The sequence below is a fragment of the Hemiscyllium ocellatum genome, chromosome 42 (assembly GCF_020745735.1).
Source record: "Hemiscyllium ocellatum isolate sHemOce1 chromosome 42, sHemOce1.pat.X.cur, whole genome shotgun sequence".
NCBI classification, from domain to species: Eukaryota; Metazoa; Chordata; class Chondrichthyes; order Orectolobiformes; family Hemiscylliidae; genus Hemiscyllium; species Hemiscyllium ocellatum.
In genome coordinates, this window is record NC_083442.1 from 29,743,279 (window position 1) to 29,763,020 (window position 19,742).

The 19,742-nt window shown below is 41.7% G+C and overlaps 1 protein-coding gene across 1 annotated transcript in view; it reads left to right on the forward strand.

The window, feature by feature from the left end:
* Positions 1 to 3,969: 3,969 nt before the first annotated feature.
* Positions 3,970 to 19,742, forward strand: part of scamp2 (secretory carrier membrane protein 2) — a 48,627-nt gene continuing 32,854 nt past the window's right edge. The window contains exon 1 of the mRNA XM_060853624.1: positions 3,970 to 4,171. Within this exon, the coding sequence (XP_060709607.1) occupies positions 4,115 to 4,171 (57 nt within the window). The 5' untranslated portion in view covers positions 3,970 to 4,114. The remainder of the gene's footprint in view (positions 4,172 to 19,742) is intronic.

Genomic DNA, 19,742 nt, shown 5'->3' on the forward strand with positions numbered 1-19,742 from the left:
ATGTCTTTCCTCAAAATTGGAGACCAGAACTGCACACAATACTCCAGGTGTGGTCTCACCAGGGCCCTGTACAGCTGCAGAAGAACCTCTTTGCTTCTATACTCAATCTCTCTTGTTATGAAGGCCAGCATGCTATTAGCCTTCTTCACTACCTGCTGTACCTGCATGCTTACCTTCATTGGCTGGTGTACAAGAACACCCAGATCTCTTTGTACTGCCCCTTTACCTAAACTGATTCCATTTAGGTAGATTCCATTTATTTCAATGCAAGGGGCCTAACAGGGAAGGCAGATGAACTCAGGGCATGGTTAGGAACATGGAACTGGGAAACATGGCTCAGGGATGGGCAGGACTGGCAGTTGAATGTTCCAGAATACAAATGCTATAGGAAAGATAGAAAGGGAGGCAAGAGAGGAGGGGGAGTGGCATTTTAAATAAGGGATAGCATTACAGCTGTGCTGAGGGAGGATATTCCCAGAAATACATCCAGGGAAGTTATTTGGGTGGAACTGAGAAATATGAAAGAGATGATCACCTTATGGGGATTGTATTATTGACCCCCCTGAATAGTCAGAGGGAAATTGAGAAACAAACTTGTAAGGAGATCTCAGCTATCTGTAAGAGTAATAGGGTAGTTATGGTAGGGGATTTTAACTTTCCAAACATCAACTCGGACTGCCATAGTGTTGAAGGTTTAGATTGAGAGGAATTTCTTAAGTGTGTACAAGACAATTTTCTGATTCAGTATGTGGATGTACCTACTAGAGAGGGTGCAAAGCTTGACCTACTCTTGGGAAATAAGGCAGGGCAGGTGACTGAGGTGTCAGTGGGGGAGCACTTTGGGGCCAGTGACCATAATTTTATTTGTTTTAAAATAGTGATGGAAAAGGATAGACCAGATCTAAAAGTTGAAGTTCTAAATTGGAGAAAGGCCAATTTTAACGGTATTAGGCAAGAACTCTCGAAAGCTGGTTGGAGGCAGATGTTCGCAGGTAAAGGGACAGCTAGAAAATGGGAAGCCTTCAGGAATGAGATAACAAGAATCCAGAGAAAGTATATTCCTGTCAGGGTGAAAGGGAAGGCTGGTAGGTAAGGGAATGCTGGATGACTAAAGAAATTGAGGGTTTGGTACCGAAAAAGAAGGAAGCATATGTCAGGTACAGACAGGATAGATCGAGTGAATCCTTAGAAGAGTATAAAGGAAGTAGGAGTATACTTAAGAGGGAAATCAGGAGGGCAAAATGGGGACATGAGATAGCTTTGGCAAATATAATTAAGGAGAATCCAAAGGGTTTTTACAAATATATTAAGGACAGAAGGGTAACTAGGAGAGAATAGGGCCCCTCAAAGATCAGCAAGGAGGCCTTTGTGTGGAGCCACAGAAAATGGGGGAGATACTAAATGAATATTTTGCATCAGTATTTACTGTGGAAAAGGATATGGAAGATATAGACTGTAGGGAAATAGAAGGTGACATCTTGCAAAATGTCCAGATTACAAAGGAGGAAGTGATGGATGTCTTGAAATGGTTAAAGGTGAATAAATCCCCACGACCTGATCAGGTGTACCCGAGAACTCTGTGGAAAGCTAGAGAAGTGATTGCCGGGCCTCTTGCTGAGATATTTGTATCACCAATAGTCACAGGTGAGGTGCTGGAAGACTGGAGGTTGGCAAATGTGGTGCCACTGTTTAAGAAGGGCGGTTAACACAAGTCAGGGAACTATAGACCGGTGAGCCTGACCTCGGTGGTGGGCAAGTTGTTGGATAGAATCCTGAGGGATTGGATGTACATGTATTTGGAAATGCAAGGACAGATTCGGGATAGTCAACATGGCTTTGTGTGTGGGAAATCATGTCTCACAAACTTGATTGAGTTTTTTGAAGAAGTAACAAAGAAGATTGATGAGGGCAGAGCAGTAGATGTGATCTAGACGGACTTCAGTATGGCATTCGACAAGGTTCCCCTTTGGAGACTGATTAGCAAGGTTAGATCTCATGGAATACAGGGAGAACTAGCCATTTGGATACAGAACTGGCTCAAAGGTAGAAGACAACGGGAGGTGGTGGAGGGTTGTTTTTCAGACTGGAGGCCCATGACCAGTGGAGTGCCACAAGGATCGGTGCTGGGCCCACTACTTTTTTGTCATTTACATAAATGATTTGGATGTGAGCATAAGAGGTACAGTTAGTAAGTTTGCAGGTGACACCAAAATTGGAGGTGTTGTGGACAGCAAAGAGGGTTACCTCAGATTACAACAGGATCTGGACCAGATCTGGGCTGAGAAATGGCAGATGGAGTTTAATTCAGATAAATGCGAGGTGCTGCATTTTGGGAAAGCAAATCTTAGCAGGACTTATATACTTAATGGTAAGGTCCTAGAGAGTATTGCTGAACCAAGAGACCTTGGAGTGCAGCTTCATAGCTTCTTGAAAGTGGAGTCACAGGTAGATAGGATGGATTAGAAGGCGTATGGTTTGATTTCCTTTATTGGTCAGAGTATCAAGTATAGTAGTTGGGAGGTCATGTTGCGGCTATACAGGACATTGGTCAGGCCACTGTTGGAATATTGCGTGCAATTCTGTTCTCCTTCCTATTGGAAAGATGTTGTGAAACTTGAAAATGTTCAGAAAAGATTTACAAGGATGTTGCCAGGATTGGAGGATTTGAGTTACAGGGAGAAGCTCAACAGGCTGGAGCTGTTTTCCCTGGAGCGTCAGAGGCTGAGGGGTGACCTTATGGAGGTTTACAAAATTGAGGGGCATGGATAGGGTAAATAGGCAAAGTCTCCCCCTGGGTTGGGGGAGTCCGGAGGGCATAGGTTTAGGGTGAGAGGGGAAAGATATAAAAGAGACCTACGGGGCAACTTTTTCACGCAGAGGGTGGTACGTGTATGGAATGAGCTGCCAGAGGATGTGGTGGAGACTGGTACGATTGCAACATTTAAGAGGTATTTGGATGCGTATTTGAATAGGAAGGGTTTGTAGGAATATGGGCCGGGTGCTGGCAGGTGGGACTAGATTGGGTTGGGATATCTGGTCGACATGGATGAGTTCAACCGAAGGATCTGTTTGCATGCTGTACATCTCTATGACTCCATTTAAAAGGCATCTGGATGGGTACATAACTGGAAAGGCTTTGGAGAGATTTACGCCAAATGCGGGCAAATGGAACTAGATTTATGTAGGATATTTGGTCAGTATGGACGAGTTGGACCAAAGGGTCAGTTTTGTTCTGTATATCTCTATGATTCTATGACTAATTGGTGAGCCACCTTCTTCAATAACTCCTGACCACGTAGATGCTGCATGATTTGCTGCGTATGTACAGCATTCATTTGTGATCCGTCTGCATACTTTGCTGGAGACATGGGTCAAACATTTAAGCTGTGGTAACAGGTTGGATCTGACTACTCTGGTCAAGGTAACTTGCAACCTGTGAGACCACTCATTATTATTTCCACTTATAGGTTTTTCTTGAAGTTGAGTGCTGCAGAAGAATTCATATGGGGCTCAAGATGTAAACCCGCACCTGCAGTTCTTTGCTTGATAGAATTACAGGTATATTGTTCTTCCAGCTTGTGTTGAGTTAAAGATGGTCAAATTTCTCCAGCATGTTCGGCTTCTTTATTTCCAGCAACCAGCAAGACTTTGCACGGAATGGAAAGAGTGGTAGTGGGTTAGGCAAAAAAAAACTTTTTTCTCCTTTCCTCCGTCTCCCCCCCCAAAAAAAAACTTCCCTCCATCCTAATAAAAGCATTTCCCCAACTCCCTAAAAACATTTCCTGCCAACCCCCAAAATACAACTTTTGTCTCAATTTTGCCCCCAAGACCCTGCCCATTGTGACGCACCGGGCCAGGTGATTCCGCCTGTCATCACGCGGGCTGGGGTGGAGTTAGTGTCATTTGTGACATCACAATAGGGGGCACGGGTTGGCCGGCAACGGCGAGCGAGTTATTCGCGCGTGCGCGGTTCCACTCGGCAGAAGGGTGCGAGCGCGAGAGGCTGGCGGGTGGAAGAGGTGGCGGTGACGACGGGAGGGAAGGAGGAGGGTGACCGCTGTTCGTTAACTTTTCCGACATCCGTGCAGGGGGAGAATTAAGGGAATCGGAAACGATGTCGGAATTCGACGCCAATCCGTTCGCGGATCCGGTGGATATCAATCCCTTTCAAGTAAGCCTTCAGCTCGGTGCTGGTGGGAAAGCGTAAACAAATAATTTTTTTTCCGGGGTGGGCTGTTGTCGGGCCGCGGGCCGTCGAGGCGCATTCCTGAGTCGACCAAACCTGCTGGACGGCTGATTGGCGTGTTGTCCGACCAATCAGGGAGCCGTGGGCAGGCTTTTTACGTCCAGTCAACGGCTAGCGGGGGCGGGGAAAGTCGAGGGCTCCAGCGAGTTTGGTTGCTGACACACCTTTGGTTCGTGCCCCTTTACCTCCAGTCACTGGAAAATGCAGCAGCCGTTGCCCACACCCATTCACCACAATTACTGCACTTTTATTTCACATACTAGCCTGATCAGATGACTGAGGCATTATGGTAATTACCCTTGTCGATTTTGTGTGTTTTTTTTGTTTCTTACCTTTTCCAGTATCGCCTTGTCCCTTTTTTTTGTAGCAGAAGGTGCGAAATGTGATCTTGGATCAGCGCAGGTTTAGCATAACCGTCTCAAATTATTTATTTGAAGACCTATCAACAGCAACTTGGCCCATTGAGTGTGCACCGCCATTCGACGAGATCAGGGCTGCTCTGATGATCGCTGCTGAAAATGTGTTGCTGGTTAAAGCACAGCAGGTCAGGCAGCATCCAAGGAATAGGAAATTCGACGTTTCGGGCATAAGCCCTTCATCAGGAAAAGGCTTATGCCCGAAACGTCGAATTTCCTATTCCTTGGATGCTGTCTGACCTGCTGTGCGTTAACCAGCAACACACTTTCAGCTCTGATCTCTAGCATCTGCAGACCTCATTTTTTACTGCTCTGATGATCCTCGACTCCACACTCCAACTTTTTTTCCCCTCTACCCTCAATTCACTTATAAACAACAAGGACAGAAAGTAGTGGAGAAACTCAGCAAGTCTGGCAGTATTTGTGGAGAGAGAAGCCGAGTTAATGTTTCGAATGCAGCGACCTTCCTTCCGAGCTTGATTCCCTTACTGATTAAAAGTCTATCTTGTACGTACATGATGACTCAGCCTCCTGAGATGAGAACTCCAGAGTCACTAGTGCCTGAGTGCAGACATTTCTTCTTGGTCTTTAATGAACGACCCCCTTCCTCTGAAATACTACCTGACATCCTGAGACTAAAACTCCTCCAGTATTACCCAGAAAAATATTTGAAAGTTTTTAGTGATTTGCCAAGTTGGGAGTAGGTGCACTATAGTGAAGTTCATAACAAGCTGTAGCCCACACCCATCTCAATGATTTTTCTGCTTTTATTTTAGTAACTACCCAGACAGAATAGCTAAGGTATTGTGACTACATTCCTGTCAATTTGTCTTGCATCTTCTCCGGTACTGTGGTATTGCTTTTGAGTTGTGCAGAGCAGAATAGTTCAGAATCTAAATGTAGTCTAACCAATGTTCAGTGCAGTTTTAGTATTGAATATTTTTACATTCAGTGCTAATGGGCACAGACAAAAATGTAAGCATCAGTTTTATGTTGCTTCTTCAGAGACCCCTTTTTTCATGTTTCTGGTTATGTGCATTTTGCACATTTAAAAACTGAACAGATGATGTAACTCTCCAACTACAAATCGACTAACCCAGTCAACATATAGTCTTTTCCTTTTAATTGCTGTGATGCCAGCACCACTGGCAAAGACCAAGTAAATTGTGGTGAGTTTCCTTGAACTGCAGTCGTCCATCTTGAGTAGGTAAACATAAAGTGCAGTTAGGGAGTGTCTTCCAGGTAAAAAATGAGGTCTGCAGATGCTGGAGATCACAGCTGCAAATGTGTTGCTGGTCAAAGCACAGCAGGTTAGGCAGCATCTCAGGAATAGAGAATTCGACGTTTCGAGCATAAGCCCTTCATCAGGAATAAGAGAGAGAGAGCCAAGCCGGCTGAGATCCCGGCTTGGCTCTCTCTCTCTTATTCCTGATGAAGGGCTTATGCTCGAAACGTCGAATTCTCTATTCCTGAGATGCTGCCTAACCTGCTGTGCTTTGACCAGTGTCTTCCAGGTTTCAGGCTTGGTGACAGTGTGTCATTCTTCCCTTAATGTCCAAATCTGAATTCACTGTGGCTTGCTGGTATGGCCAAGCAACTACTGCTTGGTTTTGAATTTTATAGAGGGAGAGTTTGGAAAGTGCTGTAGAAGGAGCCTTCACAGGTTGCTGCAGTAGATGCTAGCCCCTGCTGCTTGTATATTGATATTGGAGGGAGTGAATGTTAATGGTAATGCATGGGATGCAGTCACCTGGGCAGGTTTATCTTGAGCCTTGTTATTTTTTTCTGTCATGTTAATATTTCAGTTCTTAAGTGCATCTGTTATTTATCTCAAACTTACTAGTGATTGGCAGTATTTCCATATTCCAACCATTCCATAGAGAATGTTTGTTCCTGATTGCATTTTTAAATCCAATAGTGACGGCTTTAATTGTAGACTCTCTCCACCATTTGGAAATGCTTCTGTATATCCTATTAAACCAATTATTTTAAAACTTCTATTTTGTCACCTATATGGCGTCATAGAGGTGTACAGCACGGAAACAGACCCTTCTGTCATCCCCTTCTGTCATCCCTCCAAACCCTTCCACATCATAGATCCATCCAAATGCCTTTTAAATGTTGCAATTGTACTAGCCTCCACCGCTTCCTCTGGCAGTTCATTCCATACATGTGCCACCCTCTGCGTGAAAAAGTTGCCCCTTAGGTCTCTTTTATATCTTTCCCCACTCGCCCTAAACCTATGCTGTCAAGTTCTGGACTCCCTGATCCCAGGGAAAAGACTTTGCCTATGAATAATTTTGTCACCTTAAGACCAAAAAAAGTCTATTTAATACTAACCTTAATAACCGGAATTATAGTATCGTCCTTGTGAATTTCTCTTTGCAACTTCTCTCATACTGTCATAAACTTTTAAAATGGAGAGCAAAATAGTTCACAGTACCAAATGTGGTCAAACCAAGGTTCAGTACGGGTTTTGCATAACCTGCTTTTCAAGATCATTCCCTGAAAAATGAACTCTGTATAATTTGCGGTCGCTAATGATGTCATGCTGTCCTTCTTTGAAGGATTATGACTGTATTTCTGATTCCTTTGATCCTCTAAATATAGTTTAATATGTTAACATCCGAGCCTATTCTGTGGGGCTGTGTTGTAATAACACTTTAAATGCAAGAGTGAGTTCCCAACCTACCGTGAGTTAATCTACAATCTCCTCACATGTTGAGCTGTTAGTTTGTGATGCCACAGAATGATTACAAGTTATTTCTTCCCAAGGGATGCTATCATTTATTATGAAAGGAATTGAACATACAAGTAAGGGTAGAATGCTTCAATTTAAACAAGGCATTGGTGAATTGTGCAGTTTTGTCACCTTTCATTTAGAAAAAGGACATAAATCTTAGTGGGACATTGAGGTGGTTTCGTAGATTGTTTTTTGTGTGATGTGTTGGACAGGCTGTTTGTTTCCACTCTAGTTTAGAAGAATGAGGGTTGACCTAATTGAAGATTCAGAATGGCCTTGTAAAGGTTGACTGGGAAGGATATTTCATTGAGAATCCAGAACCAGGGCACTGTTTTAAAATTTGTCACGTCCCTTTAAAGGACAGTGAGAATTAATTTTGAGGTTTATAAGACTTTGGTACACTCTGCACTACAATGTTATGGAAGTAGAGATATCTTTAATATTTTTGAGGTGGATGGGTAGATTCTTGTTAGGCAAAGAGGTTTAAACTTATGGGTGGGGTGGGGTGTGGGGGTAGGTGGTAGGTGACAGGTGACAATGTGGAATTTGAATCACTAACATAAGCCATGGCCCTGTTGTGTGGTGGAGCTGGCTCAAAGGGCTGAATTTTCTATCCTCTGCTCCTTTTCTTTCTTTTTCATTCATAAATGTTGGACAAAATAGTTTTGAATTCTCTTGGCTTTAGTATATCTGAATGAGTGACCTGTTACAGTAAGGCCATAGTGCCTGAGCAAACCTTCAGTAATGTGATGTGTAAGGTAGATTGCATATCCAAGATTATTAAAAGCTTTGGATTCTGGAATAGCCTGGCCAGAGGTAGAGAATTCTTTGGAAATAGTCATGGAAAATAACCAGATTTGGAGGAGGTGAACTATAAAAACAAAAGGAAATCGCTGGTGACACTTAGTGTGACCACTTATCTACAAGAGGAGAAATAGCTGATGAAAGGTAACATAAAACATTAAACTGAAATATTTGACTTTGCACTGTAGAATTAAACATGTACTTGCAACCTCAATTTAGGCAGTAGGCTTGTCAGTGTCAAATTTATCATAAATCTGTAGTATTCCAGTAAATGCTGTTTCTGGGAAGAATGGATTGACGCAGCTTTGTTAAAGATCGTTAATAGGAACAGATTTGAAATATCCTTTACAACATACAGGCTGAAGTAGACAACTGGAAATATGGGCTGGCTGAACCTTTTGGAATATTTTGGTATCTAAACATTGTATGTAGCTAATTGTGTAAAACTGTTTATTTTCATAATTGAATGCTATACATAGTGATGGTAAATGAGTTGTTTTTGAACATTGCAGCTTGATGGTACTTGTTAATTTTTGTTATAAATTCACTTTCTGTTCAGTTTAATTGATTTTATATTGTATGGAAATGAAAATTTCAAGAGATTGTCAGGATTGCAGACTGAGGAGAATGTGAAAGGAAAAGCTGAGAAGAGAATTTGAGAGCCTGTGACCTCAGCAGCTGAAGATTGCTGATAAGGTCTTGAAGGTTTGACAGGGTGGTGCTGACAGGCGTATTTGTTTTGTTCATTCATGGAATGTGGGTGTCACTGGCTGGGCTAGCATTTATTACCCATTTCTACTGCTTTGAAAGTGGTGCTGAGCAGTTGCCTTGAGCCCCAGTAGTAGTCTTGATGTAGACAGGCCAACAATAAATATTAGGGAATTCCACAATTTTGATCTCTTCATACTGGAGAAGCGATAATGTAGGTGTTTCCATACTTCAGTCGCCTTTGTCTTTTTCAGTTGGAGTGGATTGGGCTCTGCTCCCCCACCCCCACCCCCACCCCCACAATTTATTTTGCTCTGATGCATAGACCTCTAAGGTCGGAACACAGCAACGATTTGTGCAAGTGAAAGTCGTTGTTTCAACACATCGCTTGGTTTTATGGAACTTTCAAGTGGCTGTGCAGCTTAAAGGGAATGTTGATCATTGGTTTGGAACTTTTCTGCAGTATGACTTGTAGCTGGTTACACCACCGCTGATGCTCAGTAGCAATAACGTGAACAATTGTGGTTGTGCCAATCAAGTGGGCTGCTTTTTCCTTGAATGTTGTTGGAGCTGCACTCATCCAGGCAAGTGGGAATACACCACACTCCTGACCTGTGATTTGTGGATGCTGGGCAGGCTTTGGGTAATAAGCAGGAGTGTTATTCATAGGTTTCCTAACCTCTGACCTTTCTTACAGCCACAGTATTTATGGCTAGTCCAGTTCACATTTTGGCTAATGTTAACTCCCAGGTTGGGATAGTAGGGAACTCGTGATGGTGAAACTATTGAATGCTGTTTTCCCTTTGTGGTAGAGATTAGAAGTAGGGGACACAATTTGAGTCAGACTATTTAACGCTGCTATTTAAAAGTGTGGGTTGTCATTCTTGGAATAATTTTTCTCCAGAGACTCTCAAAACCAAAATTGTGGTGCACTTTTAAGGCAGAGTTAGATTAACTTTCTTTTTTAGTGAGCGCCTATTCTTTAAACTGAAAGTAAAGTGTTGTCAATATTGTCCCTGTTAAATACACTCAGGGCAGGGACAGCACAGTGCTAGACAGAGCAAAGCTACTTCTCCTCTTCTAAAGGAAAAGCCAGAAATTATTGAAACAGCCCCCACTGGTCCACTTTAGTCAAAAACGCTAACAAATATTATTATATAAAGAAATGGAAGGTTATGAAGTTAAAATAACATTTTCTGGAATAATGTGACCTATCCCTGATGGTACCTACCTGTCTCTAAATACCTTTTATCATATTAGACAATACTACATCCTGAGTGTCTCATAATTGTGAAAGAGGAGCAGACAGTAAGAACCATGACCCCCTTTTGCAGTTCACTGCCTGGATCTGTTAATGGTCAATTTGGTCAAGCTTAGGAGAAGACCAATGGTAAGGCCCTCTGACTTGTTTGCTGCCCCCTACCCCGTACGGGATGCTCGAAGATCAGGCATGTTGAGCTGAGGTGCAGACCCTTCAAAAAAAGGGTTGTCTCTGTTAAATGGCAATGTGGAGTTGTGGCCACAGTCCCATCTGTCATTGTGTTATTAAATGGGATAGCAAACTTGAAGAACTATTCTTGCACCTAATTTTTTTTTACAAGGCAAAACTAATGATGAAGCAATTAAAGTCAGCGAAGTGCTCAATGAAATTGGTGGAGCACAAAGATCGTGAAGGGTTGGTGGGGCTGGAGGAACTTATAAAGAAAATTGAGCGGAGTGAAGGTAGAGACAAGGAAATGATTGAAATGTGTGTTGCCAGACTAAGGGCCAATATAAATCAGCAAGTATAGCATGAGTGAACAGGATTTGGTAAAAGTCTGAGTGCAATCAGCAGAGATCAAACTGTTTGAGTTGAAGGGTGGAAGTGCCAGGCTAACCACTAAGGTGGAGAGGCAGCAATTTGGCTTGATCGGCTTGGGGCAAGTATAATATGACAATGTTGGTTTTTCTTTAAGCAACTATAAAAATAAGGATAAAAGAATGAACATGTTAGGGAGATGGGAGACAAATTGTAGTTCACCAGGTTCCCTACTAAAATGACAGTCATAGGTGTGCAGCACGGAAACAGACCCTTCAGTTTGACTTGTCCATGCTGACCAGACATCCCAAACCGATCTAGTCCCACCTGTCAGCATGTGGCCCATATCCCTCCAATCCCTTCCTATTCCTCAACCCATCCAGATGCCTTTTACATGTTGCAATTACACGAGGCTCCACCACTTTCTCTGGCAGCCCTTTCTCCACATGCACCACCCTCTGTGAACAAGTTGCCCCTTAAGTGTCTTTATATCTTTCTTTCCTCCTCCTAACCACCCCCCCCCCCCCCCCCCCAACACACACACCCCTTGTTTATTTACCTTATCCATGCCCCTCATGATTTTATAAACTTCTATAAGGTCACCTCTTGGCCTCCAACACTGCAGGGAAAGCAGCCCTAGCCTATTCAGCCTCTTTCCCCATACCTCAAATCCTCCAACCCTGGCAACATCTTTGTAAGTCTTTTCTGAACCCTTTCAGGTTTCACAACATCCTTCTGATAGGAAGGACACCAGAATGCACTATGGAGGCATCAACCATTGAACCAGCTGAAGTGACTGAAAGACACTGAATTAAACTGGTCAAACTTATTTTCTAATTTTACCCATGTCTCTGAATCTAGACTGCACTATTTCTTTTTTCCTTATTTGATTTAGTTACACACTTCCTAACTCCTATATATAGAGTTCCTGAGCGTACCACCTGTCAGAAGTATTTTTGTATTTCAAATAGTGACAAATGAACCAGGATACATACTTCAGATTCTTTCTGATGCGGCTTTGGTAAATATTGCTTTACTTAATTTCCAGTTTAACTTTTGACAAACTTTCAAAGCACATTGTTTGAAGAATACAATTTTGACCAGTTTAATTCAGTGTCCTTTAGTCACTTCAGCTGGTTCTATGGTTGATGCCTTAACACTGTTGCAATCTGCAAAGTTGTTTTTGTTCAGAACATCTTAAAGCATTCATACATTTTACTCCGTTCCTTCCCAACCCCTAGTGAACACTCTGTTCTGCATAATTACTTACAATAGAACAATCATCAAATTGAGACTCCACTAAATAAATAAAATTTTACTCCTTTTGATTTGATAGCTTTTTTAAACTGTATCTTTTAGCAAATAGAACATAATTTGCATTTAAATAGCAGTTTTCATACCACAAAAATCTCAACACCTCAGCACTGCACTGAGAAAGTCATCTTTGATTTTGCCCTTTTGATTTTTTAGGTGTAGTGGCAATAGACTTATGCTATCTTGTCTCGGTGTAGAATATTAAGTTTTGTGCGGAAATTACATAAACAAATGTTTGCCAAGATGGTTTTGGTATACAGTCCATATGATTTTTATCACAGAACTATTACATTCTTCCACTGTTATTGTTTCTGACTATTCATGAGAATCTGAACAGAGAATTATGGTGACTTCTTTAATCATAGGCAAATTAATTTGTGCCTAACAACCAAACATTCTGCTTTAAGTTCAGTAAACTTTTTTTTTATTCTATACTTTGTTCCGTGTTCTCTTAACCTTCTTATCTTTCCCACACCCACTATCCAGATGATTGCCATTGAAGCCTGCAGTTCAGAACAAATGTATAATCTGTGACCTTTCTCATCTGTGTGGCCTCATGCCAAACTGCTGCATTTACCCTCTGCGCCATAACTTTGAATAATTTGAGAATATAAAATCTTTCCACTGCCTGCTCTTTATTTGAAAGTAAGTTGTCATTAAGGTGCTTTCCTTAGTTAAAAAGTAGGTTATTGTGGAGGAACAATACTTTTTGGGCAAAACTATTGTTTGAAATTTAGGAAAGTGCATTTTGTAACTATTAAAATTTAACAATGCTATAGAGATTTTTTGCTTTTAGTAAACCTACAAGATGCAACGTTACACTTCATGTTACAGGTTATATTCACAATAAGGCCATAATTTACTGGAGCAGAATTAGGCTAGGAGAAGGTGAGGACTGCAGATGATGGAGTTTTCAGAGTAGAGTGTAGTGCTGGAAAAGCACAGCAGGTCAGGCAGTATTAGTGAAGCGGAGAGTTGACGTTTCGGGCAAAAAGCCCTTCGTCAGGATATTGCTCAAAACGTTGATTCTTCTGCTCTGCTGCCTGACTTCCTGTGTTTTTCCAGAATTAAGCTATTCAGCCTGTCCAGCTGCCTCTGCCATTCAATCATAACTGATGTTTCTCAACCCCAATCCCTTGCCTTGTCCATATAATCCCCTACCAATCAAGAATCTACTTGTGCCCTCCACAGCCTCCTGTGACAATGACTTCCATAGATTGATTATCCCCAGCTGAAGAAATTCCTCCTCATCCCAGTTTAAGTGTTGTGCCTTCAATCTGAGGCTTGCCCTCCGGTCCTAGTCATTCCAAGTGAAAGCATGTCCATGTCTACTCTGTCCAGGCCTCAACATTTTCAATCTGATCCCTCCTCATCCTTTTTAAACTGAGTACAGACCCAGAGTCCTCAACCACTACTCATGACAAGCCCTTCATCCATGGGATCATTGTTTAGATTTTAAAGCCCCCTTTGAGCCCCCTCCAGGCCAGTACATCCTTCCTTAGATATGGGACTCAAAATTGCTCTCAATTTTCCAAATGTGGTCTTACCAGAGCTTAAACAGCCTCAACAGTACAGTGTATTCTTGCTGTTTTGAAATGAATGCTGACCTTGTATTTGCCTGCCTTTCTACCAAGCTGTTAATCTTGAGAATTGTGAAGTAGGACTCCAATTCCCTTTAAGCTTCAGATTCCTGAAGCCATTCTCTGGTGGAAAATGGTCCATGCCCCTCCTTTTTCCTACCAAAATATATAACACCACATTGTATTCCATCTGCCATTCTTTACCTACACTCCTAGCCTGTCCAAATACTTCTGTAACCACCTTGCTTCCTCGTCACTACCTGACCCTACACCTATCTTTGTGTCATCTGCAAATTTAGGAACAAAGCCGTCTTCCTTTTGTCCAGATCATTAACGTAGATAGTTGGTCCTGACATGGGTGCCTGCAAACTTTGTTAGTCACCAACTGTCACTCTGAAAAAGGCTTCTTTATTCCTACTCTGTGCTTTCTTCCAATCAGCTAATTCTCTATCCATATCACTAACACCATGGTCTTTTATCTCATTTAACAGCCTCCTGTATGGCACCTTGTCAGAGGCCTTTTGGAGATTCCGATCCCATCCAGTGACACTCCTTTGTCTAACTTTTGTTACTTCCTCAAAGAATTGTAACACATTGTCAGGCATGATCTCTCCTTGACACAGCTGTCCTGACTTAAGGATGAGTTTGTGGAGTACCAGCCCTATTTGAATATGCACTACCAATTACTCCACAAACTCATCCTTTATAATGGACTCTTTTTAAAATCTGCCAACAATTGGGGTCAGTCTAATTGACTGGTTTTCTTGTCTCTGCCTCCCTCCATTCTTTAAACATAGTTGCTATATTCAGGGGCAGCACGGTGGCTCACAGCACCAAGTTCCCAGATTCGATTCCAGCCTTGGGTGACTGTGCAAACTGCAAAGACAGAGACATTCTTCCCATGTCTGCATGGGTTTCCTCTGGGGCCTCTTGTTTCCTCCCACTGTCCAAAGATGTGCCGGTCAGGTGAGTTGGCCATGCTAAATTGCCCATAGTGTTAGGTGCACTAGTCAGAGAGAAATGGGTCTGGGTGAGTTACTCTTCGGAGAGTTGGTGTGGACTTGTTGGCCCGAAGGGCCTGTTTTCACACTGTAGGGAATCTAATTTAATCAATTAGCCATTTTCCTCTCCTCTGGGACCCTCTCTGACTCCACTGATTCCCAAAAGATCATTACAATGCCTCCCCAGTCTCCCCTCTTTCCTTCAGAACTGAGATATAGTTCATCTTGTCTGGTTGATTTACCTTTCAGCTGCCTCACACCACCTCCCTTCGTGATGGCAACTGCACTTAACTGTGGTATGCTGCACGTGTCTCCCACTGTGAAAACTGATACCAAATATCTATAAAGTTCTTCCATGATTTCTTTGTTCCTCATTGCTACTTCTCCAGTCTCATTTTCCAGCAGTACAATGTCTCCTCTTGCCTCTGTATCTCCTGGGTATCTTAACAGATGATTACACGAGTATTTGTTATTGCTAGCTAGCTAATATTCATATTCCGTCATTTCGCTGCTTGTTTTTTAAAATTATCCTCCAGTTTTTAAAGGCTTCCGCCAATCTTCACCTTGTTTGCTTTAATACTGTCTCTGACTTCTTGTCACCAATGGTTGCCTCACCCTCCCCTTAGTATATTTCTTGCTTGGCATGAATTTCTGCTGTACCCCTCAAAATACCCCCAGAAACTCATGCCATTGCACCTCCATCTTCTCTGCTTGGCTCCCTTCCAATTAACTTTGGCCAATTACTCTCTCAAAATCTTTGTTACCTTGTTGCTCATTTGTAGTAACTACATCTGATTCCATTTTTCTCTCCAATTGCATGGTGAATTCTACCAAGTTATGATTAAATTCCTTAGTGTGAAAACAGGCCCTTCTGCCCAACAATTCCGCATCAACCCTCGGAAGAATAACCTACCCAGACCTGTTTTGCTCTGACTAATGCACCTAACACTATGGGCAATTTAGCATGGCCAGTTCACGTGACCTGCTCATCTTTGGACTGTGGAAGGAAACTGGAGCACCAAGAGGAAACCCACGCAGACACTGGGAGAATGTGCAAACTCCACACAGTCACCCAAGGCTGGAATCAAACCTGGGAACTTGGTGCTGTGAGGCAGCAGTGCTAACCACTGAGCCACCATGCTGCCTCTATGGTCACTCTGTCCCTTGAAGGTTCCACAAACCTTTTTTGTTCAGATTTGCTACCAACCTGATCTTCCCAGTCCCAACCGCCTATTGAATTCTCTATGCTTATTGTAACCATGCAATATTGTAATCATGCTTTTGGTGCATGATGTATATTTACACTTTATTTCTAAACAACTCAAGGGGTTTCACATAATTTATAGTTTGACCGTATGCTATTGCAATAGGGCCATTCCAGCTACTATCTCAGGCTTTTATGCATCCCTGAGCATGTGTTCCTGGGTTTCAAAGTCTGGAACAATATGCTAAGAGGCAAGATAATCCTTACTACCTTTGGCACACTTTGGAAATTTGGGACTGCAATCAACTTTCGTTGTGTTGAAAACAAAAAAAGATGGAGTGTACAGCAGGTTAGGCAGCATCCTTGGAGAGAAAGCAAGCTACCGTTTCAAGTCTCAAAGGAGCTTTGTGTATTCTGCAATTTTTAAAAAAGCAAATAGTTTATAGCTTTTCCATTTTATTAAGCAACTTTTACCTTCAGTTTAATTATCAGTTTGTTTCTAAATCAGCCATTTTTGAAAAATACATAATTGTCTTTTTCCTAGAGTAATAAATTGTCCATGAATCAATAGTTGACTTTGAATGCACACTTAATATATTGTCTGCTTTGGACAGATATTTGACGAATGTGTTTGTGCAGCTAGTATTTGTGTAGGTCCATCTGAAATTTTGCCAGTTAGTGCACTTGTTTGACCTGTTGCATTATATAGACAAACTATTAACTTTTGAAGGTAATTTTTCACATTGTTCTCAAATGAACCCTCAGCCAGTAAGGGAAACCTAGTGGTTTCCATTATCATTTGTGCCTTTGATTAGCTGGCAATGTATTTCTGTTACATCGCTGTCTTTTCTAAAGGAGTTTAAACTTTGTCTCTGGTGTCCCTAACCTTTTGGAAGTTTGGGTCCAGGTCCTAAAATATGGGTGAAAATATTGCTGAGGGACCACCAACACATTTTGTACTTTTCACTCATTCAAGTAAATTATAAATAGAAACTTGCTTTTAAAATATGTAATTTAAGCCCTAAAGAATTTTTCATGTCACAATTGCTGTTTTCTTGTGATAGATTGGGAATTGTAAACTTTTACTTGATCAATGTCTACACCACTTTAAAATATCTGGAGGGTAATTTTAGAAATAAACTTCTCATTTGTGTTAGATGATAAATGTAGGGTGCATTTGACCATGCTTGGAATCAAAAGTCAAACTTAATGCTTTCATAAACTTATTAACCAATCTGACTGCCACGAATCTCTGGCAATTTGCCAATGTTTATTAAGTCATTCATTTCATAATAAAGTGGAGTTCATATTTCCATGCACGAACTTTCTTCCTAAGCTGCCTTAAACCCACTAGTCGTTCTAACAATGAACCACAGGGACAAGGGTTGATTGAGTTATGTATGAGGGAAGTAGATTGTGTTGTTCGGACTTTAAATAATTCACTTTGAAGAAGAACCCTTCAATGACAGTTGAAATTTGTGATGCAAGGAAGTCTCCTTGGTTTCTCTTGCCTCATGTCTTGAAGGACAAAGGACCCAATACCCAGCATGAGCAAAATCAACGTAGTGTACAAAATCCCATGCAAAGACTGCACAAAACGCTACATAGGACAAACAGGAAGACAGCTAACGATCCATATCCATGAACACCAACTAGCCACGAAACGACATGACCAGCTATCCTTGGTAGCCCCACACAGATACTCAGCAACGTGAGTTCGACTGGGACAACACTACTATTATGGGGCAAGCCAAACAGAGAACAGCCAGGGAATTCCTAGAGGCATGGCAATCATCCACAGATTCTATCAACAAACACATCGACCTGGACCCAATATACTGGCCACTGCAGCAAACAGCTGGAACAGACAACCGGAAGTGGCAGAGACAAGCCACTATAAATGCCGGATGAAACAACACCGAAGCGCTTCACAGGAGGCTCCCAAGCACTGAGGATGTCAGGAAGACAGGGGACGAAACGTCTGCAACACAAATGCCCAGCTCGGTGAACAGAACACAGTGCTCTTGAAATTTGACTCCTTGCTGTGATAGATATTTTCTAGTCAACCAGTGTAAAGATGTTATTACACATCTCTGGATCAGGTGGGGCTTGAAGCTCCACTGTGCCACAAAAGTCCCTTTCTTGTTTATAATTTGTTTGAGAAATGTTTGGTACCTAATCTTCTGCATAAAAAAGGATGTTAACATAATTACTGAACTTCAGACTATTTCTAGAGGGCGTATAGGAACACTAGAGCTAATCTTGATAGATTCCAGGTGAGCAAACAATGTACATACTTACTTACTGTGGGAGTTGTTAGACAAAGGTAGATCATAGCTGTGTATTAGATTAGATTACTTAGTGTGGAAACAGGCCTTCGGCCCAACAAATCCACACCAACCCGCCGAAGCGTAACCCACCCAGACCCATTCTCCTACATTTACCCCTTCATCTAACATTATGGGCAATTTAGCATGGCACCTAACCTGCACATTTTTAGATTGTGGGAGGAAACCAGAGCACCCAGAGGAAACCCATGCAGACACTGTGCAAACTCCACACAGTCGCCTGAGGCAGGAATTGAGCCTGGGTCACTGGCGCTGAGAGGCAGCAGTGCTAACCACTGCTTTCACCTTTTTTCCCCACCCAATATAAAAGCTGTGGCAATGATACAGATTTTAATATCCAAACCGCTTCCCTGTTTCAGTATAGACCCTAATTGAAGCAATATCTTTATGGTGTAGATGACTACTTAACTCCGCACTGTATGATCTTCCTGAAATGATAGGAGTGGTGAAAGGATATTTTTAAAATCTTGTATATTAACTACATTTAGTTTATTCCAAGACCAATTGGTTTTTAATATTGCAAATTATTAGATTTTAGTTCTCATTTGAAATGAGGCTGTAAATGTGTTTATCGGGATATTGTAGTTCAGCAACATTTTGGCACTGAACTAGCAATTCAGAGCCCCCGGATGCCATTCCGAAACCTTGAGTTTAAATGCAACCATGATGGCATCTGGTGAAATTTTAATTCCATTATTAAATTGAAAGGAAATTTCAGAAATAGTAACCATGAAACTAATCTATTGTTATACAAACCCATCATTTTTCATGCTGTCTATTTTTAAGGGAAGAAAATCCCCACCCTGTCTTGCATATTTGACTCCAAACCCAAAACAGTGTGGATATTCTTAACTACTTCCGAGAAAGTATAACAATTAAGCAGGTAGGGAAAGATTTAAGTAAAATGAATGGAATACAGAGCCATATAGCAAGCAATGGTAGATAAAAATAAATAGGGTTCTGATTAAAATATACTTGAGCACTGTCCAATCTCTCTTTCAACAAGATGAAAAAGTGATATTCATGCCCCTAGCAAGAGCCAAAGGGCCAATCCCAGTTCGAGCTGTGGGGATAAAAAGGCGGGAGGTCCTTAGCCCTTCACCCATGGAAAGAGATTGCCTAAACATTAGGCAGTGTTTTAAAACACATCTGGACAGCAAATACAAACTAAAACAGTAGGACTGATTTCTAGTTAGAGGTAATTGTAGGTGGATTCTCAGGACTTCATATAAAGCAAGATTGACCTATGAAACAGACTTGCAGGCAGAAAATAGAGATGAATAAAATAAGACCTTGCAGTTGTTTGGAAAACAAATGGATATTTGGGAGAAGTGAACTTTCTGGATGGCTTTTGTTTCTTTTACCTTTTTTTTTAAAATTAAAAATGTATTTTCTCTTGAATTTATATTGTTTCTTGTTGGAGTCCTTGCTGGGTGAATAAGGAGGAAATTGAAGGGGATCTAATGTAAGAACCAAGAGAATTAACTGTATTAAAGAGTCAGCAGACTTGAAACCTTGACTTTTCTTTCAGATGCTGACAGACCTGTTGAGTTTCTCCAGCAATCTGTTTCTTTGTTTTA